This window comes from Gopherus flavomarginatus, chromosome 6, assembly GCF_025201925.1.
Source record: "Gopherus flavomarginatus isolate rGopFla2 chromosome 6, rGopFla2.mat.asm, whole genome shotgun sequence".
Lineage (NCBI taxonomy): Eukaryota > Metazoa > Chordata > Testudines > Testudinidae > Gopherus > Gopherus flavomarginatus.
This window is the reverse complement of record NC_066622.1, coordinates 105,288,603-105,314,316: the sequence shown is the minus strand read 5'-3', so window position 1 is coordinate 105,314,316 and position 25,714 is coordinate 105,288,603. Positions and strand designations below refer to the sequence as shown.

General features: G+C 42.1%; 3 protein-coding genes across 6 annotated transcripts in view; 1 reads left to right on the top strand and 2 right to left on the bottom strand.

Moving 5' to 3' along the window:
* Nucleotides 1–24,791, top strand: part of ANKRD22 (ankyrin repeat domain 22) — a 49,690-nt gene extending 24,899 nt beyond the window's left edge. Inside the window, exons 6-7 of the mRNA XM_050959755.1 lie at nucleotides 3,184–3,253; nucleotides 24,680–24,791. Of these exons, the coding sequence (XP_050815712.1) occupies nucleotides 3,184–3,253; nucleotides 24,680–24,702 (93 nt within the window). The 3' untranslated portion in view covers nucleotides 24,703–24,791. The remainder of the gene's footprint in view (nucleotides 1–3,183; nucleotides 3,254–24,679) is intronic.
* Nucleotides 1–25,714, bottom strand: part of LOC127053991 (lipase member M-like) — a 90,664-nt gene that overhangs the window by 15,308 nt on the left and 49,642 nt on the right. The window lies entirely within an intron of this gene.
* LOC127053992 (lysosomal acid lipase/cholesteryl ester hydrolase-like) lies at nucleotides 956–24,838 on the bottom strand. 2 transcript variants are annotated; one of them, XM_050959578.1, is made up of 10 exons: nucleotides 24,718–24,838; nucleotides 24,445–24,539; nucleotides 19,038–19,152; nucleotides 17,743–17,941; nucleotides 16,651–16,760; nucleotides 14,486–14,622; nucleotides 10,549–10,689; nucleotides 7,993–8,064; nucleotides 2,909–2,980; nucleotides 956–1,271 (listed from the first exon to the last, which is right to left on the bottom strand). In XM_050959578.1, the coding sequence occupies exons 1-10, from the start codon at nucleotides 24,770–24,772 to the stop codon at nucleotides 1,038–1,040; spliced, it is 1,230 nt and encodes a 409-aa protein (XP_050815535.1). In that variant the 5' UTR covers nucleotides 24,773–24,838; the 3' UTR covers nucleotides 956–1,037. The 2 variants fall into 2 exon arrangements, with proteins under 2 accessions (XP_050815535.1, XP_050815536.1); XM_050959579.1 differs by having other exon boundaries at nucleotides 24,445–24,583; nucleotides 24,718–24,788.

The window sequence follows — 25,714 nt, the reverse complement described above, 5'->3', positions numbered from 1 at the left end:
AGTAATTACCACATCAAAGCTGCTCATGGAAATAGAGTATCTGAATTTTTAGCATGACTCTTGCTACAGCGTGGATTGGATGGAAACGTTTATGAATACCTGGAAAGCTGAAATAAATCTTTCAATGTGAGCTAATAAAACTTAGCACTTGTGATCTTTTGATCCCTAAAGTGCTTTACAAACATTAACAAATTAATTCTCACTACATCCTTACAGGGTAGGCTATTATTCCCACTTTGCAAATAGGAAACTTGAAAGAGAAGTTGAATAAGTTCATCAGGGGCTATGAAGGGAATCATTTTCAAGTGCCAAAGTCAATTTTTTTTTAACCTAAGAACTTTCACAATCTCTTTAAAAGCTTTCCACTTTCCACCATGCTTTTAAAAAGTGATTAAAGAAATGCTATTGTCTGGAACTGGATGACTGTCATGAATCACCCACTGATAGGCTATATGCCAGAGATTAAAACATTTCAAAGAAAGCGATTCCCTGCAGTATTACATGGGCTATGTACATGACTGCCTTTGTAGCTTCAGAACAGATTCCTCTTGGAAATGTATCTTAGCTTACTGAGGTAGTTCCCTATTTATTGAAATTCACCAGCAGGTTGGAAAATACAGTAGAGTGACAAATGTAGTAAAATACAAGCCAGTCACCATAAAGCCTTTACTAATCCCGTGATTAATAACTTTAAGGAAAGAAAACCATCCCTATTGCTGAGCACAGGGCTCCAGGCCATAGCGTGCCAAGCGCGTGCTTGGGGCAGATGCTGCGGGGGGCGCTCTGCCGGTTGCCGAGAGGGTGGCAGGCAGCTCTGGTGGACCTCCCGCAGGCATGCCTGCGGATACTCCGCTGGAGCGGCGGGACCAGCAGGTCCTCCGCAGGGACGCTTGCGGGAAGTCCACCGGAGCCGGCGAGCAGCAGAGTGCCCCCCGTGGCATGCCGCCGTGCTTGGGGCGGCGAAATGGCTAGAGTCGGCCCTGGCTGAGCACAATAGAAGGATCAGATCATTCAACCTCAGGAACCACTGTGTGGCTTCAGGGATACTTCTTCATCAGCTCAATGATTTTCACATACATGCGCTTAGCTGCATCAAGACCCCAGATAAAATCTAGATGCTGCCATTCAGGAAAATGCTTATGGTAAACGAGATTAGTAATTCGACCAAGTAATGCGGCCACGTCCTTTGGGTCTGCAAACAAGTCATGTCCACCGCTCCAAACAGCAATGGGCATTTTCAGTTCTTCTATCTTGTATATAGGAGGGGTAGTCTGGTAAAAATGGAAATAGATTAGAAATGAAAACCTGTAAAGCTATGCCAATTTTTTAACAAACAAATTCTGGAGAGATAGAGGCCTATTTTCCTGCTTTCACAATCTGCTAAAATAAAAATAGTAATATTAAAACCTGCTTTCTTAGTCCCTTTTTCATCCTGTTAATTGCAACAACCCTATTCCTGGATTTTTGCATAATACATGAATGAAAATTCTCCAGCAATTTGATATCTGAATTAGGGATAAACCTTAAAATTAGAGTGATCAATTTCAAAAGATTGATAACCATGTTTATACAGATGTTAAAGTACATTGGTTCATGTTATACCTTTTGTAAGAAAATCTATTTGTATCATCTTAATATATCCTAGCATTCTGTTCACATCTTATAGGACTGCGATGCATTGAGCAAAATACAAGCCATTTTATTTCTTATGCTCCATTTGTCCATAAATCAGACTGCAGCTTATTGCTATTTAAAATGGGACATTTTAGACCACTTTTTTTTATTCATAGGGCTTTTCTTTGGTACTCACAATCACAGTACCTCACAAACCTTAATTAATTCATTTTAGCAATCCTATAAGGAAGTATTATTCATAATCTCAATTTACCAATGGGAAACTGGAGTAGAGGGAGACATTAAGTGCATTGCTCAAGATCATACAGGAAATCTGTGACAGAGCCAGAAATGGAATTTGGGTCTCCTTAGTCTGATTCAATTGCCTTGTTTGTCTGATTGTCATTCCTCCCTGTAATTACACACATACACATTCTTTTAAATTGACCTTTGATAGCAAAGGATGCGTGCTTTACATTGCTTTGGTTTTAAATGGTATATTTAGGAAGTATCATTGCCACAGCCAAAATGGATTCTTCCCTTTCTGTTAAAGATGCAATATGCAAGGATAGCATCAAAAGACACTTCTATATGGCAGAGTATTACCATTTTAGAGGATGAACCTCCTCACACAACTCAGGGCATGTGATTTCTGGGGATTTCCTTCAACTGAAGGACAATTCTGTCTTATTTGTTAACAATCCAACGCAAGTCTATTACATTTATTAAAGAATTGCCAAATCAGATGGGTGTTTTGTGAGTGAATGTAGTATGAGTGTTGTTGTATGCATACTTGATGCACTAATTTCTCCATAACAATAATCCTCTCATTTCTGGGATTTTGTTTTGTTTTGTTTTTTGAACCATCCTCTAATTTTGCCTTTCCCAATATGACACTGCCAATAGTCTAGCAGCTACTAGCAGGTCAGAGATTAATTCCTTTGCCTGTGACCATTCCCATTGGAAAGTCCCAGGAGAATTATCAAAGAATCATTTGGTAATAAATCTCCATCCATTTGTAATATTTGGTTATGTATCTTAACCTTTAATAATTGGACATGTCCACATATATGCATGAAATCACCTTTCCCCACAGTCTCACCCACAACTATCTAAACACAATCTATTGATATATACTTTTTAACCTTACTGATGTAAGGTACCATTACACATCTTATAGAAATTTTCTTTTATAGTACTAAAAATTGGGGTTTCCAGTCCTCAATTTTTTCTATGTTTCTTCAAAGCTCACAGCATTTTTCAACAAATATGTTAGTAATGTATGTTAACCTACCTGATTGTATTTCTCCGTGTTCTTTTCCTTAGAGCCATAGTCATAAGCTTGCAATTGCTTTGAATACAATACCTATTAATTATATAATATAAAGAGTTATAACTATAGTGAAAGTCTGGATAGCTCAGGGGATAGAGGGCAGAATACAGCATCTTTCATCCTGTTATAACTTTGAGCCAAATGTTGCTCTCACGCTGTTCTGGTGGTTAACTACCCTCACTTTTAGAAACGTGTACTTTATTTCTAACCTAAGTGTCTCTCTCTTCAATTTCCAGTTATTGGCTCATATTACACCTCTGTCCACTAGATTAAAGAGCCAACTGCTATCAGAAATCTCCTTCCCATGTAAGTATTGAATTGAAGGACTTTAAGGAACCAAACAGTAGGCCAGATTGTTCCTTTGTGTGACTCCAATTGTGTGACTCCAGTTACTACACCTGAGAGAAATTTGAACCATTGATGTAAATATGGAGTAACTCCACTGACCTCAGTTACTCCAGGTTTACACCTAATGTAAGTGAGATCAGAATCAGGCCCATTGTGTTTACCACTCTTGGCTATTTTCAGTTAGTTAGATAGATATGTATGCAATTTGTATATTAACATTTATATTGCAGTAGTGCCTAGAGGCTAGCCAGGTCAGAGGCCCTTGGCGCTAAACATTGTATAAGCATGTCGGAAGTTACAGCTGCTGTCCCCCACAGAGGGGCATATTTTGCATCTTAATCTAAAAAGAATGCAGGAAAACAATTTTTATCCTAAAGGTGGTGAACCAGCCATTTGTGATAATTGCTTGACTATTCTGGGCTCAGTTGAAATCAGGGAGACTACTCACATAGTAAGGTACTACGACCCAATGAAATAAGGGTGGCAGAATCATGGCCTCTTTGATTAGGCAAGGTCACTAACTGTTTGTATTTCTGTTTGGGAGACAAGATATGTAACACGATTTTATCAAAATTCCTTGTACTGACCCATTTAAGTTCTTACTGACCTTGTGGAGATTGTTTAAAAAGATTTTGCCATTTTTAAGAGAAAATTCAAGAAATTATCAGTTTGATCCTACAGCAATGTTGTTACCTCTTCCTTTTAGGTTTAAGATTTAAATTCTGGTAATGTATATTAATGGTATTCCAGCTGATGGTAATTTTTGATGAAAAGCCAAAGATCACATAAGGAGCACTGTACATTACACTTGAACTCTATTATTTGTAATAGAGGAAAACAAGAATATTTATTAGCAGTTTCAGATCAAAATCTTTAGAATATGCCAGCTTTGTTCTATGCATAATGGGCTGGATCCTGCACCATTCACTTCCAACTGGTACACGATCAATCCCAGTCAGGTAATGGTGAGAGCTGGGGTAAAAAAAATTTAAGCACCTAAGTGACGTAGGAACCCTAAGTCTCATTTTCACAAGTGACTTGGGATCAGATTTTTACAGATATTTGAAATCAGTGGGAATTCGACACCTTGGACCTTAACACCTTCAAATTACATGGAATATGCTCTATTTCACTTATACAGCTTCCAAATAAAAATGTTTTCAACTATAAAAAAAAACTAAGCCTGCAAGCTCCTGACCCTAATGTCCAATTCCTAAATGCATAATGTGTCATGAAGAAATATCAGTACCTGATATCAAGGGGTTAAGGCTTTTGTAAAAATCGTTGTAATAAACAATACTCTGTCTAGCAAAAGTAAATGATAATTTGTGATAAGACAAGTTGCGCAAGTCTCTAAGGTCTGGATCCACAAAGAAACTTGGGTGATGTAATGCCTAAGTGTTAAGTTCCTAGAAAATCACTGGAACACCACCATGAACCATGTAGCCTGAGTTATGCGTCTTCTGCTCCTATGCAAGGTATGTGAGGAGCAGGCTTCTAAGAATGTGATCCACAAAAGCCAGTACATTAGCCAGAGAGCCGCCTAAGTTAGCCAATGGAAGATGCTGATGGAAGAGGTGTGTTCTAAGCCTGGCTTCTCTCTCAGAGATAGACACCTAAATCCAGCCTATCTCTGCCTGCGATTCACAGCTGGGAAGCCACTGCCTGGAATCAGGTAGCTTAGGTGCCTAAGTCATTTCTTGTGAGAATGTGAGGTGCCTGCTTTGTTCCACACCAAACCTAGTAGGTGGTGATGCCCACTGTATAACTTTGGAAAGGCGACTCACTTGCAATGTGGGAGCCCCAGGTTCAGTTCTTCCCTCTGCCTGAGGGGGCAGGAGCATTTCAATGGGGTCTCCTACCTCTCAGGAGGGTTCTCTAACCACTGAGTTATAGGATATCTAATGTGGGCTCCCTCAGTCTCTCCTGTTGAAGCTGTTCCACTATGGATAACTACTTAAAGACAGGCACAAAGAGAGTGAGAATAACTCTGTGGCCTGGTGGTTAGAGCAAGCAGCTGTGAGGTGGGAGACTGAGGATCCACTCCTCCTGCTCCAATGACTTTCATGGGAAGAACTTCAACAGGAGAGATTGAGAGAGACCCACAGCAGACTAACCCATTGCCCAGCCATTAGAGCACTCTTCCGTTTTAAAGCCTTTCCCCCTCGATCTGGCCCGAGTGAATGTTCCAACCACTGAGTTAGAAGGTGGGCACTACCTCTTCACCCAGTTTTGGAACAGAACCTGATCCAACAGGCAGCCTCTGAGGTTGTACACTGGATCAGGCCCTGCAGGCAAGACAGGTAGGTGAACATCTTCCCCATTTGTGGCTCACTCTGGAGCTTACATGGGAGATAGGCACCTGGGACCTAGAATGAGGAAGTTACACTCATATCCAGAGACAGCAGCATATGTGCATAAGGAACTTTCACACTGAAGACTTAGGTGCTGAGTGAGTTTAGACACCTACAGGATCAGGCAGCAGCTAAGCAGGAGTTCTGTGGATCACAGAGGAGCCTAACACTGGGTCTCAGGCACCTACATACCTTTATGGATCTAGGCCTAGCACAGTAGCCCTGACTTTGTTTCAGAGTATCAAGTACACTTAGGCCTGGTCTACACTACGCGTTTAAACCAATTTGAGCAGCGTTAAACCGATTTAATGCTGCACCCGTCCACACAACGAGGCCCTTTATATCGATATAAAGGGCTCTTTAAACCAGTTTCTGTACTCCTCCCCATCAAGAGGAGTAGCGCTGAAATCGGTATTACCATATCGGATTAGGGTTAGTGTGGCCGCAAATCGACGGTATTGGCCTCCGGGCGGTATCCCAAAGTGCACCATTGTGACCGCTCTGGACAGCAAGCTGAACTCGGACGCAGTGGCCAGGTAGACAGGAAAAGCCCCGCGAATGTTTTAATTGCATTTCCTGTTTGCCCAGAGTGGAGCTCTGATCAGCACGGGTGGCAATGTAGTCCCAAATCCAAAAAGTGCTCCAGCATGGACCGTACGGGAGATACTGGACCTGACCGCTGTATGGAGAGACAAATCTGTCCTATCAGAGCTCCGTTACAGAAGACGAAATGCTAAAGCATTTGAAAAAAATCTCCAGGCTATGATACAGAGTCCACAGCACAGTGCTGCGTGACAAGCGTAACGGAAAGACAAAGAATCAAATGGACGCTCATGGAGGGAAGGAGGGAGGGGGTACTGAGGACTCCAGCTATCCCACAGTTCCCAGCAGTCTCCGAAAAGTATTTGCATTCTTGGCTGAGCTCCCAATGGCTGTAGGGTCAAACACATTGTCCGGGGTGATGCAGGGTATAGCTCATTAATTTACCCCCATTCACCCCCGTGAAAGAAAAGGGAAAAAAATCGTTTCTTGACTTTTTTCAATGTCACCCTATGTCTACTGCATGCTGCTGTAGACACAATGCTGTGGTAGTGAACAACAATATCCTCCCCCCTCCCCTCCCCGGTGGCAGACGGTACAATATGACTGCTCTCCGTCATCATCATCAGCCTGTGAGTGCTCCTGGCTGGCCTCAGGTGAGGTCGGCTGGGGGCGCCTGAGTAAAAATAGGAATGACTCCCAGTCACTCCCAGTCGATGGTACAGAACGGCTGGTAACCGTCTTCATCATAGCAACTGGGGGCTGAGCTCCATCAGCCACCTTCCTTTCATGAGTAAAGAAAAGATTCTATACTGCCTGGACTATCATAGCAGCTGGAGGCTGCCTCCCCCTCATTTTATCTCACTAACAAGTCAGTGCATTCTTTATTACTTCATCACACAAATGGGGGGACACTGCAACGGTAGCCCAGGAGGGTTGGGGGAGCAGGGAAGCAACAAGTGGGGTTGTTGCAGGGGCACCCCCTAGAATGGCATGTAGCTCATCATTTCTGCGGGATCTGACACGGAGTGGCTGTGCTCTCTGGTTCTCTGGTACACTTGTACCATATTCTAGGCAGGACTGACTCTATTTTTAGATATCATAAAGGAGGAATTGACTCAGGGAGTCATTCCCATTTTTGTCTTTGCGCCCCCGGCCAACCTCAGCCAGGAGCACCCATGACAGCAGCAGACGGTACTGATAACTGTCATCTCATTGCCAATTTACAATGGCATGGCAGACAGTACAGAACAACTGATAACTGTCTCTTGCAAAGGCAAATGAATGCTGCTGTGTAGTGCTGCAGTACCGCCGCCTCTGTTAGCAACATCCAGTAGACATACGGTGACAGTAAAAAAAAGCTGAACGGACTCCATGGTTGCTGTGCTATGGTGTCTGCCAGGGCAATCCAGGGAAAAAGGGCATGAAATGATTGTCTGCCGTTGCTTTCCCAGAGGAAGGAATGAGTGAAGACATTTACCCAGAATCACCCGCGACACTGTTTTTGCACCATCATGCATTGGGGTCTCAACTCAGAATTCCAATGGGCGGGGGAGACTGCGGGAACTACGGGATAGCTACAGGATAGCTTCCCACAGTGCAATGCTCCAGAAATCGATGCTAGCCTCAGACTATGGATGCACACCACAGAATTAATGTGCTTAGTGTGGCCGCGTGCACTTGACTTTATACAATCTGTTTTACAAAACCGGTTTATGTAAAATCGGAATAATCTCATAGTGTAGACATAACCTTATTCTACATAAAATACATAGCAGTTACAAGTCAAAAGCTGAGAAATACCTGGCGCCAATGTAAGATATTCTGTACAGATGTTCCAGCAGGTGAATGTCCGACGTACATGGCTAACCGACTCTGAAAAGAAAACATTTACTAATTGTTATCAGTGTGGGATCCATTTGGTTAGACTCATACTCACAGACTTTAAGACCAAAACGGACTATCATGAGCATCTCATCTGACCTCCTGCATGTTATTGGGTACAGAACTTCACCCACCCCGCTCCTGTAATAGACCAATAACCTTTAGCTGAGTTTCTGAAGTCCTCAAATCAGGGTTTAAAGACTTCAAGTTACAAGAGAATCCATCCACATTTACTCTAAGGGTTTGTCTATACTGCCTGCCGGATCAGCAGGCAGTGATCGATCCGAGGGGGGTCAATTTATCGCGTTTAGACTAGTCATGATAAATCAACCCACAAGCATTCTCCTGTTGACTCCTGTACTCACCAGCATGAGAGGCACAGGCAGAGTTGATGGGGGGTGGCAGCAGTCAATTCACCGCAGTGAAGACACCGCGGTGAGTAGATTTAAGTACGTCGACTTCAGCTACATTATTCACGTAGTTGAAGTTGCGTAACTTAGATCAATCCCCCCCCAGCATAAACCAGGGCTAATTTATACCAGCAAGTGACCCATGCCACACACTGCTTTAAGAAGGCAAACCCCCACTCCCAGGTTTCTAAAGCTAGAAAGCACCAGTTTCACCACTCAATGAAAAAAGATTAGAACACGTTACCCTTAAAATATAAAAACAGGGAACTTATGAACAAGTCTACAAAATAATTGGCTTAATGCTAAGAATTTACAGGTGGCATTTTTGGCCCCTAGAGGGAATCCCTGTTATGTGAAGTCACTATTACTGAATAAACACAGTTTCTGTGATAAAAATAATTTTAAATGAATATAAAAACTAGAGTTTTCAAAACAAGTACATGCCTGACCTCATAAAAAAATCCCATATATATTTAATAACTAAGACTTAATCAACTATGTGTTTTACTTTTTTCCACAAATAAGGAAGAAAAGTAATTTTTACGTATATATATATATATATATTTTGCTATATTAGTACACTCAAAGACAATTACTTAATATTGTGAGACAATAACTCATATTTTCCATCAAATTTGGTTCTGATCAAGAGTCACCCAATGTCAGAAAAATAATTAATTGTTTAACTTCACCATTTAGAAAGGTTAGCCCTTTCCTGAACTTGCTGTTTTAAATTGCTATAACATCTTTCTGTGGTTAATTTTTTATATTGAACTTACGAAATGTTTTAGGTCAGAGACAGACCTTGGTAGGGTTTATTTTATAATTTTGCTTTAAGACACTACCATGATTCTCAGTTGTTAGAAAAACCTGACATACTGTCACTGATTTAAAAAAACTGGATATTTTCTTACAGTTAGATAAAACTTCTTTAATTAATTGTTTAATCTTTGTCTAACAAAAAGCAAAGGAGGACAAAGATGGTGAATCCAAATCAGTTTGCAGACTTCAAGCCATGCCATACCACCCATTTCTGAACAGAAGCCCCTACAGAAATCTACAAAGAGCGCTACTGAATAATCAATGGCAGGAGATGGCCCACAGTTTCTATTTAGACTAAAACAAGCTTCCAATTAATGTCAGCAGTACCTCTGGGAAATGGAGTGCTACTTCTTCTCATAGTCTGATACATTCTGATTATTAGCCTTATGGTGAGAGAAGATTGTTTCATTCTTTACATGAGTTTAGTTACAGTAAACTTTGAAGAGGTACAGTTTCTTCCTGCTTCCTTCAAGGCACAGTACATTTGCCCTTCCCCTGCCCCGATACAGCTCAGCTGGCTGGTATATGCAGGGATGGAGCATGGAACTATGGTTCCACCCACTCCACACACCTCCTTAACCTCTAGCTCATGGAGGGAAGAAAGCATTGGCATGCAGACCCAAACACCTTCTTCTTACCCTTGTGCCTTACACACATGATCCAAGCAAGACTAAAATGCCACACAAGCGGAAGGGGATGGAGTACTTCTTCCCTCCTCCTCCTCCTGCATGGCCACATAGTGTGAGGGCAAGAATGAGCCCAGAGATAAACAGGATAAAGGTAAAATGAATCTTAGATTAAGAAAAGAGAGCAAGTATTATGGACATGTCATTCATGGGTTAAAATTAGAGAATGGCCCAACTGCCAAATTGGCTCTGGATCTTTAATACCTTGCTGTTGGGTAAGTGGTGTTCAGACCCAGGGGCTTGTATCAACGAGATAGGGACATGTGTGAAATCTGGATCCAGGTCTGGATTCAGACTCTCACCCCAACATGTTTTGGTAGGTTTGAACCTAGTGTTCTAGTTGATCCCATCACTAGTTAAAAGCCACCTTGGCATTGGTCAAAGTCACCAAGAAGCTCTTATTCCCTCAAAACATCACTGAGTTAGGCCAAGTACTAGGCATATATTTCCCCACGTGAAAGTAGCTATGTGACACACACACACACAGGGCACAAACACTATTTACCTCAGAAATTATTTGAGCATTATTTGTTTTAAATAGTCTGGTCCATACTTACCATATTTAAATTTTGCTCATTACGACCAGCCAAAGAAGAGAGGAAACATGCACAAAACTTATTCATCGTGGTACATAATAGGATAAGAGGCTTTTTCATATGTTTATTCTGATGAAAGAGTCCTTTAGTTCCAAATACAGTCTGAAAAGAAAATTATTCAGTTGCTGTCTCATTACAGTTCCATTTCATACAGATGTGTTGCCACCTTAGTCTCGAATATGAGCTAAGTATTCAGAGCTTGATGAAACCCTCTGCCATTCTGTAATACTTCTGCCCTAATCCTGACTTTTCTTAGTTTACTAAGTGATAATCATGAAGGAAATTCTCTAACCATTCCCAAGTCAATGACCTCTGTTTCAGAATATATTTCAGTTGGTTGTAAGCCTGATTACAGAATATAGCAGTCTTCTTCATTGCCACTAACACTCACTATATGCAAGTCAGCAAAGTTTTACTCTGTATCCTCTCATTCCTCTAGTTCTAAAGGAGCATGTGAGACACAGAGCCCTGGAGTCTGATGTTCTTTAGCCAGAGAACAGATACAGCACAAACCGAATGCAAGCTTCTCTACTATGCCCTAACAATATAATTAATCAGATAGAATTCTCAGAAAAAAAATTATACTAAACTGGAGTTAAGGCTGAGAGCAATAATTTAAAGGTAAAAACGTTTCAGAGATGTAATTATCCCCAACAAGATTTTCAAGTCCAGGAAATTCAGAATTCACGCTACACTTTAGAGAAATCCAAACATGTTAAGGTACAGAAATGCAAATTTAAGGCACACAAACTACTCTGCCACATAGTGATGCCATGCAATAACTATGTATTTATAGTTCGTCCATAATAGTGTTTGTTTTCCCAGATTAGATTATATTGATTTTTAAGACACATTGTACAATTTTTGAGGTGGGGAGGTGGAGGGAATGGGACTTATAGTTTGTAAAGCTTGCTTATGGGATAATTACAGCATCCTTATAATGTTTTTACCTTAAGCTACCAATATGTCCTCTCAACATAACTCCAGGTTAACAAGTTTTTATCTAGGAATTTCCTTGGTTTTTTAAAGTTGTTAAATATTTCACACATGAACACACACAAGAAAACCAAAGAAAATGTTATTATATACATTTCTACCAACTTTAAGAATGAATTATCAACCTTACATCTTTATTTTAACATTTAGGGCCTGATTCATTGATAGCGTCTGACTGCTCTTTCTCTGGAGCAGCAGAAAGCAGCCAGGGCATAATGGCCATTGTCATCCACACTGGGTTATCTACATTCCTCTGTATGCGCACACCCACACTATTTCCCCTCCTCCTTTTGCTCCTCCCCTCATTCCTCTGCACACATACATCCCAGCTTCCCATCATGCTGTGAAGCAGAAAATTAGTCAGCCTCTGCTAAAGGAGAAATTTTCAGTTAGGATGAATTATGGCAAAAAATGACCAATTATCCTAAAAAAGGTCTTCAAATGTAGCCAGTGTAAGAGATTGCAATAATTTTAACTATACGAAAAGTCTGAGGAGTTTGCATTATTCTGTTATTAAGATCATTTGGAAGAAAAGCAGCCTGACTCAGATGCTACATTTCTTAAAGGACCACACAACCCCTTTTGATCCAGGTGGTTAGCAAAAATTTGAGAGGAGAAGTTTATGATAGAGTCAAGGAGCTTTGATTCAATCTAGTTTATTTACAAAGAATATGAAAAGTTCTGTTTCTCTAAACACAAGAGAACCAAAACAGCAGGAGATAGTCTCCTTGCTCATAGCCACAAGCTCCTTTTTGCCATCACTCTCTCCAAAAACTTCGTCTAGATTTCTCTTGGGGCCACATGCCATGCTTGTCCAGCCTGTGTCTGAAGCTTCCTTCTCTATTTGTTTCTGTATGGCTCTCTCTCTCTCTCTCTCTCTCTCTCTCTCACACACACACACACACACACACACACGTTCAAATTCCTGAGTGACTTCGGGTGTGTTTTGGGTATTACTTCACAACAGAGCTTAACTGTTTCTATCAGGGCTGGCTCCAGGGATTTTGCCGCCCCAAGCAGCCAAAAAAAAAAAAGCCGCTATCGCGATCTGTGGCAATTCAGCAGGAGGTCCTTTGCTCCAAGCAGGAGTGAGGGACCCTCCGCCAAATTGTTGCCGAATACCTGAAGGTGTCGCCCGGCTCCAGAGTGGCCACCCCAAGCACCTGCTTGCTAAGCTGGTGCCTGGAGCCAGCCCTCGTTTCTATTATCTTAAATGATGTGGGGGCGGGGGGGTGAGAGACGACACACTGTAGCCACCAGCTTCAATGAGGTTATGAGATTTCAGTGATTTTTTTTTAAACTATCTGGGAAGTCTGAAGTGTCTGCATTATTCTATTATTAAGATCATTTGGGACAAATATTAATTTTAAACTCAAAATTAAAGGATTTACTTTTAAATTATCAGAAAATTCATTCTGTACTCAAAAAATAAGAGCTCTCATTTTGAGGAGGATATTCTGCATTCTTCATCTGTAGCAAAATGTTTGAATTCCAGCTTTAAATTTAAATCTCAACTCAGTCTTAACTACAGAACCACAACCACAGCCAGCTCCAGGCATCAGCCCAGCAAGCAGCTGCTCGGGGCAGCCAACGGAGAGGGGCGGCACGTCCAGGTCTTTGGCAGCAATTCGGCAGCGGATCCCTCACTCCCTCTCAGAGCGAAGGACCATCCACCGAATTGCCGCCAAAGACTGAAGAGGCAGTGGTGGAGCTGCGGATTGCGATTGTGGCTTTTTTTTTCCCCACTGCTTGGAACAGCAAAAATCCTGGAGCCGGCCCTGACCACAACCAGCACTTCCATGATAGTCTTCAAGCCCACACTAGCACTGTGGTAGTGATTCCTTTGAAATCACTTCCAATCTGATAATTCTCAGGTTTGCTTTGCATATAGAATACTAATATACATTGAGTTAGTATGTATGTACATGCTGGCCAAAGGGGGCAGTTCTCATGGGGCCCCAGGAACAGCCATCCCTGTGTAACTTTTACCTCCCTCCATAAACAGGGAAATAGAATTCTAAGAAATTGTCATGACTTTACCTTACCATGCTGCCTACCCCCACCTACCCCCCTCTCCCGGAGCCTCAGCACACCACGTCCAACAGCAGCCTTGGACAGTGCTGCAGCAGCGCGGCTCCCGCGGGACCGGAGCTTGCAGCCCTGGCCCCTTACCACATGGCTCCGAGAGGAAGGAGCCTCAGGCCCTGCCCAAGCCATGCCACTTTAGCTCTGTCCAGGGCTGCTCCTGGATGTAGCGCGCTGAGGCGCCGGGTAATGGAGGAAGGAAGAGGCGAGGCCTCTGACATTCTCGTGGGGGCCCCTGTGGGGCCAGGGGCAAATTGCCCCACTTCCCCCCACTCCCGGCTGGCCCTGGTAAGGTCCTTGTTCCCCTACCACCTCTCTCTTTAAAACTGCTATAGTTCTTTTGTTCTTCTAGGCTCAGAAGATGATTGAAATAAAATCCTCAGAGGCAATAGGATTGCCACTGTCTCCTAACAACTCTTGAGTGTTTGTTGAGGGGTGAATTATCTTGAGTCATTCTTTTCTTTCCTGCCTGTTTTTCCACACAGACTCTTGTTGAGTTAAACCAATATAGTCAACCAACATCCGAATAACCAGGCCAACATGCAATATTCATAAATCATTGTAGAGCAGCTCCAAGCCCATCATAGAAATATTTGAACAATCAAATATTCAGGGCCAGATTTTCAGCTGTGCTGAGTTTACTTCCCAGTCCTCTGACATGCCCCTCAGTAGAAAGGGAGCACGGGATACGCGGCAGCTCTGCACCACCCAAGGATTCCCCTCTGTTGGATGAATTCTTGGCTATTCCTTTCAGGCAGAGCAGATCAGGTGGAGTTGAAGCCAACAATCTGGCCCTACACGTGTGGGAATGACATACCTTGAGTAGTGTTTCAGGAAGCCTCCCAAGCTTTACCATAGGGCTTTTGGCAAATGTAATTGTGGCTACTGGCCCCAAGGCAAAGAACATTTTTATTCTTTGAGCCAAGTCTGGCCTAATGGAAAATGCTACAAAACCTGAGAAAATACAAATTATTTTGTATTATTGCAAAGCAATCATCCATAATTAAAATAAATCATTACCATGCAGCAAACTGAAGGTTAAAAATTATAAGTAGCCTTTTATCTATTCAAATGCCATATAATTGTTCTCCAGGCCCACTGAAGTAGGACAAAAAGTAATGGGCTGAATCTGAAGCAAGGGAGATTTAGGTTTGATATTAGGAAAAACTTCCTAACTGTAAGGGTTGTTGAGCTCTGGAATAGGCTTCCAAGGGAGCTTGTGGAATCCCCATCATTGGAGGTTCATAAGAACTGATTGAACAAATACCTGTCAGGGATGATCTAAGTTTACTTGGTTCTGCCTCAGTGTAGGGGACTGGACTTGATGACTTCTCGAGGTCCCTTACATCCCTATGATTCTGTATTATCACAGTAAAATGTTCATCCTAAATCTCCATTTAGTCTTCATTGGGAAAAAATAAGTTTTGGGGTATTGTTCAGATGGATTCAGGTGGTCATAAGCCAGGTTATAGTTTCAACGCATTTTGATGTAGAATCAAATTTTCTATTAACCAGATTTCTTGATGATTCCAGAATCCTTCCTATCAAGTTTCCAAAATTTCCATAAAATATTTTCAGAGTTTTATGATGCTCTGTTTCTAAAGCACTCTGTATATGGTTGTAAATTTACAATAGTATTGTAATATAATTCTCATGAGGTTCGGATTTGCATTCGATTTTTTTTACATTTAACCCTTAGAGCAGAGACCCTACCTATATAACATATAACTTGCAGATTATTTAATTGTTCACATACAAAACTATCTTTACAAGACTATTAAAACTGTTACTTAAATTCACAAGGGCAGGCAAATGTTCAGATAAAAAAGAAACACACTATACTGTGAGTATGCACACAATTCCACAGTGTTTTAAAGAGCAATTAAAATGGCCTTAACAATGCTGATGTACAGAAGATGTATAGTACTATTTTTATTCTAAGGCTAGGATTTTCAAAGGTGCCTAAGGGAGTTAAGCACCCAACTCCTGTTTATACCCTTGAAAATCCCAGCCTAAATGTATGTTTTATCATTTTTGTCTGAAGATCCTAAGAATATTCTTACTGGAGGAGGAAAAGAGGAAAGAGATATTATGCAAAGAAATGGTAACACACTTCCTGCTCCCAACCACCATTTTTTTTCATCTTTTCCCAAACTATTTTCCCTTTTTCAAATGGCAATGGTGCAACATGGCATACAAGCCTATATCCCCATCCCACTGTCACCAATAGATCCTGTACGTAAACAGGAATCCTCAAGCAACTGTAAATTAATCAAGTCCCTCATTGCATTCATACACTAGGGACTGAGTTGACTTTCTGTACTGATGGACAGTAAACAATTTGTAAATATTGATTTGGTGGCTATATACCAGCAATTTGTTTTTAAATATCAGACCAAGCACACAACACCAAACACACAAAATCCTGCATCAGGCCCCACTAAAATAAAAAGATTGGCTTGAAGTTAAATAATGTTTAGGGTTTTTTTAATTTGCCTTCTGGTGTTTGAGCTGCAAGAGGTTGTGTTTTTAATCCTTTCTCCAAAACATGAGGGTTAGAAAAGTAATTTTTTTATTTTTTTTTAATCATGAAAGCTGAGCTTCTCATGTAATAGCATTGACTCCAGGAGCTGGCAACAAATATTGTGAGACTTGTGATAAATTTGCAGGAGCTGGCAAAACTATAATAAGCAAAGACACCAGGCAAACTGACCACCTGCTAAATAATAGGTTTTGATATCAACAAACCTTACCAAAGAAGTCTAAAAGGATGTTAGGAACCAATTTGTTTGCTTAGTTCAGACAAACAAAAAATGTTCTGAGAAAAGTTATCCAAACAGTGACAATTTCAGTTTAGACAGTATTTCTACCTTTAACTTTTGAGAAAGGGAGTCAATAACCAAAGTGCATATCCTGCTTTCACTATCCTGTGGGGATGTAAATAGGATGCTATGGTACACCAGCTTGCATTCTTTCACGTACCTAACGTCGTGCCTTCTGAATGGGCAACATAGTACAGCTGCTTTTGTCCCGTTTTATTCATGGCAAAGTAGAGAACTGCTGTAATGTCATATTTACCCATCTCATCAAAACTACAGAGAGGAAACACAAAAGGCTTACATGCATTAATTACAATAGTCCCAACCACTGTTCCCTCTAAGCTGTGCGCGTGTGCACGCGCACACAGATCCTAAACCCTGTGCACACGGCGAAACACTGCACACAGAAAAATTTGCACAGAAGCACAATTTGCACAGAAGACATTTTTTGCACACACAGCCTTCCAAAAATTTGCACAGAAGAAATTTTTTGTGCACATGGCCTGTCAAAAATTAGAGGGACCATTGGTCCCAACTACATTAGAATGCGCATAAATAAATCTCAAGTTTGTTAGTTAAGTAAAACAGGAACTGTTCAATTATTAAGTCAAACCATTTCGAAGTTTGAGTTCTTTGCCTCCCTTTAGACAGCAAGGCAGCTCTGTCTCCAGAGATCAAGGCAGAAGCATGTCTGCTCAGGAGACCTAAGATTAGTGGGATGTGCCAGAGCACAAAGCCGTGGGCCTTTCCCCATACCCATGAGGAGATACAGACAGGAGAACCCTTCAGTCTCATACCAGTTCTGATACTTGCATTCTGAATAGGTGTTTTTTTCCTCATTTGCTTTATTGCCGTGGGTTGCCCATGCCACTTTATCCTGGCTCTCTCCTATCACTGCAGCCCTTCAGCTGCCCAATCTCACTGTCACTGTCCAGTGTGTTTATCTTCCTTTTCTTCCTCCTCCCCAACTCACCTCAGTATCTACCTCCCTTAACCACACCCTTCCCTTACTCCTTCAACCCCTCCCCACCATTTGCCTCCCACACATCAGCCCCTGTGCATTTATCATCTTGTCCACCCTGCTTGTCATTGTAGGCCACCTCCCACTCCTTGGGTCACTACCAATCTGGGCTAGGTATGAACTAATAATGTGAAATGGAAGGACTCCCTTATCCCATTATCCATCCCCCAGCCCAGCCAGTCTCCAAGGAACCAGCCAGTTCCATTTTTGGTAGTTCTCAATAATTTACTCTACCTGAACTCCCAGAACTTCTGTTGGTCAGGTTTAAGTGTCTTGTGTTTTGTAGACCAAGTGTTCCCTCTGCCATTTCCCATCCAAACATCAAAGCCAGCATCTGCTAGTATGAACCCCAGGCTGTTGTTGTCCAGGTTTGAAATCCAGTGGGTAGCATCTCCTAGGAGTGGATGTTGCAAAAACACTACTGGCTTTTGCCCTGAAAAGGAAGAACATTTTATTAAGACATGGCAGTAGCTACACGGTGATGAAGATAGTGTTATAGAGTTTGCTTTAACAGGACCTTATTTTATAAAAATCTCACTGAAATGGCAAAAACCAAAACATAGAATAGAAATGGAGCATGACTGGGTTTTTCATGCTGTTTTGATTAAAAGTGAATAGATAGAGAAAGAATAATAAGAGCTCAAAATCACCTCTTTGGCGATTTCCCACTGGACGGTGACACTTTTTATACCCCTTTTGCAAGAAATCTAAAGCTCTAGGATATGCTCTTTGCCCACATTGTTACTCTTCATGTGTGGATTCCAAGAATAGGAGTTATACATCGGTACTTTCTGTCTATGAAGTATTTTAGAGCTTTTGAATCAGAATGGCAAATTTGTGTGACTTATAGAGAGGCAACAAAACAACTAGAGTTTAAGTAACATGACACTTTGGCAGGTGTTACCTGGTGGTGACTCTTGAATAGACATGCAGTGTTGTTTTTAGTTTTAATTATGTATAATTTTTGTGTCGCAGCTAGAGCTGGTCAAAAGACGGAATTTCCATTCCCTGCAAAGTTCTGAACAAATTTCAATCTATTTCAGAACAAAAAGACAGAATTTCCAAATGTTCTGAAACTAAACATTTTAAAGTAATCCAGATATTTTTGAAAGAAATTGAGCTTGAAAGCCCAATCTCCAAGACTCTTGGTTCAGCTCTTAGGGCTTCTAGGCTCCTAGTCCTCCCTAGTCCTGCTTGGGCTTCCATGCTTCCAACTCCACAGCAGAGAACCTGAAAGATCTGAGAGCCTCCACCTGTATAGCAAAGAACCAGGGCTCCCAAGCTTCCAATTATGTGGCAGGCAGCCTGAAAGCCCTGGGATATTCCACATAGCCAGGAGACCCAGAGCCATGGAACCTGGACAACCAGGCTCTCCAGAAGCCGACCACATGAGCTAATGAATCCAAAACAGTTTGCCGTAATTCAAAACCATGAAACATGCAGCTGCATATACTCGAGTGCAAATTAGGGGACTGTTTTTAGAAATTTGGCCCACCAACCTTTCCATACTTCATACAAATAAATCATACCTGTGTTATCACTGTGCTTCCCACCAGGAATTCTGTTAACACTAAGGATATACCCATCTTCTGTTATAACTTCATATTCCTCACTGGGGTATCCATGATACCTGATAATTTCAGTCTGCAGAGAGCCAAATAAAGGCTTGTAAAATATATATATATATATATATATATAATATCCATTTTTCACATGTGTGCGCACTGAGATCTCTTGGAGGAAACGTTGGTCCCAATCCACGTGTCCACTCAAGCTGTTGCTCAACACAGGAGGGACAGAAAGAAGGTGCCACCTCTGTGCTCTTCCAGTTCCCAGGGCTGCTGAGGACTAGTTCATTTCCCAGGGTTCTAATTATACTAGCTGGTAAAGGCCCGAAAGCGATCGCTGAAGCACAGCAAAGCTCTGAGCCCTCCCTTTAACCCCAGGGGAAAGAGATGGCCAGGAAAAGCTGTTGATGCAATATGCTGTAACATCACCATAGAAGGACACCTGTAATTCACCTGGGTAGTGCAGCCTTTACACCAGTGGTCAACAACCAGTCGATCACAGTCGACTGGTCGATCCTAGAGGATCTCTCAGTTGACACAATCTCTGGCGACACATTGGGACTGCTGCTAAGGCAGACTCCCTGTCTGCTCCAGCCCAACACTGCTCCTGGAAGCAGCCAGCACGGCCCTGCAGCCCTGGGGATGGGGGTGGAGGGCAGGAGTCTCCTTTTGTGTGCTGCTCCTGCCAGCAAGCACTGCCCCCGCAGCTCCTATTGGCTGGAAACGGGGAACTGTGGCCAATGGGAGCTGCAACGGTGGTTCTTGCAGAGAGGGGCAGCACGCAGAGCCACATGCCACCCGCCCAGTCCCCCCGGAGCTGCAGGGATGGGTTGGTCCCTTCTGGGAGTGTCATGGGGCTGGGGTAGGCAGGGACCCTGCCTTAATGACAGCCATGCTACACCACCAACCGGCAGCCGCCGGAGGTAAGTGCTGCCTGGCAGGAGGTCACATCCCAACCCCCAGCCCTGAACCCCGTTCTGGAACCTCCTGAACCTCCTCCTGTACCCCAAGCCCCAGTCCAACCCCCCTCACAGAGCCAGGATCCTGTAGCCCTCTGGCATCCCAACAATTTGCCCCAGCCTAGAGTCCTCTCCTGCACCCAAACTCCTTCCCAGTGCTGCACCCCTCACCCCCTCTTGTACCCCAACTCCCTGCCCTAGGCTCAGCCCAGAGCCCCCTCCCATACTGCAAACCCCTCAGCCCCAGCCCAGAGCCCACACCCCCTCCTGAACCCCAACCCCTACCCCGGTCCAGTGAAAGTGAGTGAGGGTGCGGGAGAGTGAGTGATGGAGTGGGGGGGATGGAGTGGGGGGAGTGGGACTTTGGGGAAAGAGGGACCTCAGGGAAGGGGCAGGGTAGATCCTGGGTTACCCTTAAATGCAAGAAGTGATTTTGGGCGTAAAAAGGTTGGAGACGACTGCTCTAGACTATATAAAAGAGTCAGATTTCAATGCTGCATCCCTAAAAATTATGAAGAATTACAATCCATTCTACACTTAATCTCTAGGATTAGACTATCAGTTAAACTCAAACATTGAAATCAAGAAAATATTGATTATATATATTTTAGATTTTTCAGGAGTAGTCATCACCATAGTGCTGGTATCTAAGGACTAAATGGATTAGGGAATTGGCTAAGGATTAAATGATAGAGCTGGTTGAATAGAATTAGACTAATATGTTCTTTTCTGTTAATTTCACCCTTTTGGACATCTGAATAGTTGAATCCTTTTTGTGGTATTCGATCAGCACCAGAGATGGTCCAATACTAGTCAGCTAATATATTTCGATTATTTATAAAATTGGTTAAGTGATATATTCACCAGATACTTTTTTCTACTATTTGATTGTATCTATTTAACATTCAGCAACCTATTAGCAGAAATGCTTTTCAGTACAGGGCTTATTTTCAAACAATGCCGTGTTAGCTGGATTTGTGGATAAAGAGTCAATAAAATGTATAGTAAAAAAAAGTGAATAGTGCAATAGCCTGACTTATAGACAATTCATTCCCTCTTCATTCATAATCCTCTTGAAAAATGAGAGAACTGTTTCCCTGGATGCTGGGAAGCAACATCCTACTTTTAAAATGAGACAACCAGCAGAACATGGATATATTTGTCTCTTTATGCAAGCTTTCTATGTAGCTTTAAAAGCTTAGAGTTAAAGATGCTCCCTTAATGTTACAGTGCATAATAATACTTTTGCAAGATATGCATGGTCTTTTAACTTGAAAAATAATGTAACAACTTACTCATAAAACTGTCCACTTTAACCTGGAACAATTTAAAAATGATCCAGACAGCAGGTTTGTAGTTGAAGGTAGCCTGTATTGTCAGAACCCAGTTTTTGAGGGAAGATATTTAACTTCCTAGATGCTGTAGTGAGCATCCATGTTGTTACAGGGGAATATGTAGATTGGAAAATACTCTCCATCTGGTGGGCAAAATCCCCGGTGCCAAGTATCGAGGTCCTGAAATTCCTTTCCTGTCCTAGTGTACCAGGCACCTCCTCTCATTCAACCCCCTTCTCAGCCCCCTGCAATTCCCACAAATACCAACCCTTGTCAGAGGAAGCTATCATCACCACAGTATTAACACCCTCTAAATAACTGACTATGGCTTACAGCAGCATATGTTTGTTCATATACTCATAGACTTTAAGGTCAGAAGGGACCATTATGATTATCTAGTCTGACCTCCTGCACAATGCAGGCCATACAATCTCACCCATCCACTTCTATAACAAACCCCTAACCTATGTCTGAGTTATTGAAGTCCTCAAATTGTGGTTTGAAGACCTCAAGCTGGAGAGAATCCTCCAGCAAGTGACCCATGCCCCACGCTGCAGAGGAAGGCGAAAAACCTCCAGGGCCTCTGCCAATCTGCCCTGGAGGAAAATTCCCTCCAGACCCCAAATATGGCGATCAGTTAAACACTGAGCATGTGGGCAAGACTCACCAGACAGCACCCAGGAAAGAATTCTCTGTAGTAACTCAGATCCCATCCCATCTAACATCCCTTCACAGACCATGGGGCATATTTACCTGCTGATAATTTGGCAACTGATCTTTGATTAATTGCCAAAATTAGGCTATCCCATCATACCATCCCCTCCATAAACTTATCAAGCTAAGTCTTAAAGCCAGATATGTCTTTTGCCCCCACTACTCCCTTTGGAAGGCTGTTCCAGAACTTCACTCCTCTGATGATTAGAACCCTTCGTCTAATTTCAAGTCTAAACTTCCTAGTGTCCAGTTTATATCCAGTTGTTCTTGTGCCCACATTGGTACTAAACTTAAATAATTCCTCTCCCTCCCTAATATTAATCCCTCTGATATATTTATAAAGAGCCATCATATCCCGCCTCAGCCTTCTTTTGGTTAGGCTAAACAAGCCAAGCTCTTTGAGTCTCCTTTCATAAGACAGGTTTTCCATTCCTCGGATCATCCTAGTAGCCTGTCTCTGAACCTGTTCCAGTTTGAATTCATCCTTCTTAAACATGGGAGACCAGAACTGCACACAGTATTCCAGATGAGGTCTCACCAGTACCTTGTATAATGGTACTAACACCTCCTGATGCATCCTAAAACTGCATTAGCTTTTTTAACAGCCATATCACATTGGCGGCTCATAGTCATCCTGTGATCAACCAATACTCCGAGGTCCTTCTTCTCCTCCTCTGTTACTTCCAACTGATGTGTCCCCAATTTATAACTAAAATTCTTGTTATTAATCCCTAAATGCATGACCTTGCACTTTTCACTATTAAATTTCATCCTATTACTATTACTCCAGTTTACAAGGTCACCCAGATCTTCCAGTATGATATCCCGGTCCTTCTCTGTGTTAGCAATACCTCCCAGCTCTGTATCATCTGCAAACTTTATTAGCACATTCCCACGTTTTGTGCCAAAGTCAGTAATAAAAAGGTTAAATAAGATTGGCCCCAAAACTGATCCCTGAGGAACTCCACTAGTAACCTCCTTCCAGCCTGACAGTTCACCTTTCAGTACGACCCGTTGTAGTCTCCCCTTTAACCAGTTCCTTATCCACCTTTCAATTTTCATATTGATCCCCATCTTTTCCAATTTAACTAATAATTCCCCATGTGGAACCATGTCAAATGCATTACTGAAATCGAGGTAAATTAGATCCACTGCGTTTCCTTTGTCTAAAAACTCTGTTACCTTCTCAAAGAAGAAGATCAGGTTGGTTTGGCACGATCTACCTTTTGTAAAACCATGTTGTATTTTGTCCCACTTACCATTGACCTCAATGTCCTTAACTACTTTCCCCTTCAAAATTTTTTGCAAGACCTTACATACTACAGATGTCAAACTAACAGACCTATAGTTACTCGGATCACTTTTTTTTCCCTTTGTTAAAAATAGGAACTATGTTAGCAATTCTCCAGTCATACGGTACAACCCCTGAGTTTACTCATTCATTAAAAATTCTTGCTAATGGTCTTTCAATTTCATGTGCCAGTTCCTTTAATATTCTTGGATGAAGATTATCTGGGCCCTCTGATTTTGTCCCATTAAGCTGTTCGAGTTTGTCTTCTACCTCAGATGTGGTAATATCCACCTCCATATCCTCATTCCCATTTGTCATCCTACCATTATCCCTAAGCTCCTCATTAGCCTTATTAAAGACTGAGGCAAAGTATTTATTTAGATATTGGGCCGTGCCTAGATTATCCTTAACCCCATTCCATCCTCAGTGTTTAGCAGTCCCACTTCTCCTTTCTTTGTTTTCTTCTTATTTATATGGCTATAGAACCTTTTACTATTGGTTTTAATTTCTTTTGCAAGGTCCAATTCTACATGGCTTTTAGCCTTTCTCACTTCATCCCTACATGTTCTGACCTCACTAAGGTAGCTTTCCTTGCTAATCCCTCCCATCTTCCACTCCTTGTAGGCTTTCTGCTTTTTCTTAATCACCTCTCTGAGATGCTTGCTCATCCAGCTTGATCTACAACTCCTGCCTATGATTTTTTTTCCCTTACATGGAGAGACTCCCACTGATTTCAGTAGGAGCTGGATCAGGCCTTAAGCACACTGCTCATAGACAATGCGAATCAGTAGTACAGCTGGGTACAGAATTCAAGAGTCTTGACTCCAGTGCACTAAAGCAACTATTTACCTGTCCTTTCAGCCAAAGATAAGGTATTAGTAGCACCAATCTAACATGCTGTCTTATGTGATTTTATGCAAGGTACATCTGCTGGACACATGACCATAGTTTGTACTCATTGTGAACTGGACTCGAATAAAATTAATTTGGTATGCAGACTATTATCAATGATGTTGTATTAGAAATAATGCAATCCATAATTTAAATAGAAAGAAAATTACATAACTTACAACATTCATAAAGCATTCTGGATCCACAGTAATCTTCTTTAGCATTTCTTCTCCATGTTTAGAGTTCCATCCTATGAGTTCTGAATATCTAATTCCTTGGAACAAATATGCCAACATAATAAACAGCTGCATCTTAGGCCTGTGTGAAATAATTCATTTATCTGTTAATAAGAATGCTATGAACATACTGCATATCTCTCTGCTTTAAAAAAAATGGCACTATTTACTTTTATAGCAAGAAAAAAGCCAAGAGTCTGATCTAGAATTAAATACCTGCACAAGGAACAGCTGACTCAGCTCCCTGGCCTGAGGGAATGTGTGAAAGCATGGAAGGTGGGTAAAACTTCCGCTTGGGGAGGCAGTAGCTCCCAAGCCTGCCACTTCTGCCTGTGGCCCTGCCCATATTCCACCCTTGCTTTGCCCCAGGCTCTGCCCCCTGCCCTGCCCAAGCCCTGCCCCTTCCCTGCTCACCCCCTATCCCCACTCACCACATATACATCCCCTTCCAGACAAATCCCTGAACCCAAGCGAATTATGTTTGAAAAAACCTTTCCACTTTTCTGCAATTTCTTTTTAAAGAAAATGGAGCATGTTTTTCACTGTGTGCCAGATGGTGTTTGTGAAGGCTGGACATGCAGAAGGTACCTAATTAAAAGCACTAAACTTGGGAATAAAAAAATGTCAGTCACAGGTTTTTTGATATACTCTGACATGCAGGCAGCCTGCAAAACAGCCTTTTCAAATGCCCCGACCCCTTGTCATTGATCCTGGAGAACATATAATGAATGGTAAGCAGCAGTTAAAGCTAATTGAGAAATCTCTGTCCTTGCTTTACACAGTAAAACAAGGTGTCAGGCCTCACTTTCAGCTGGCATTTGCACCCCGCCAGGAAGAAAATGGCTGGAATCAGACTGCAAAGGCTGTCACCTCATTTTCACTTCTTCACACAAAGCTTGAGTGCTTCCTGTGTTTATTGTTTCAACAGCAGTAAGCACCTCAGGCAATGAATAAGAACTGCCAAGAGGAGTGGTTGCTGCTGCTAGAGATGAATCTTGGCAGTAAAAGGCTGGCTGCTACTTTAACAACAATAATACCTGCTTAGCTCACAGAACCAGGAAGGCAAAAAGTTCCACTGAGGCAGCATGGTTGTGCCAGCTTTATGTACCAGACCAACAGTCCCTATATCCCCAGGGGTGAAGGAACCAAATCCCCAGCCACATTCTCATGAGAAACTGGCCACCAGGCAAATGTAATCTCCCATCCACTGAAA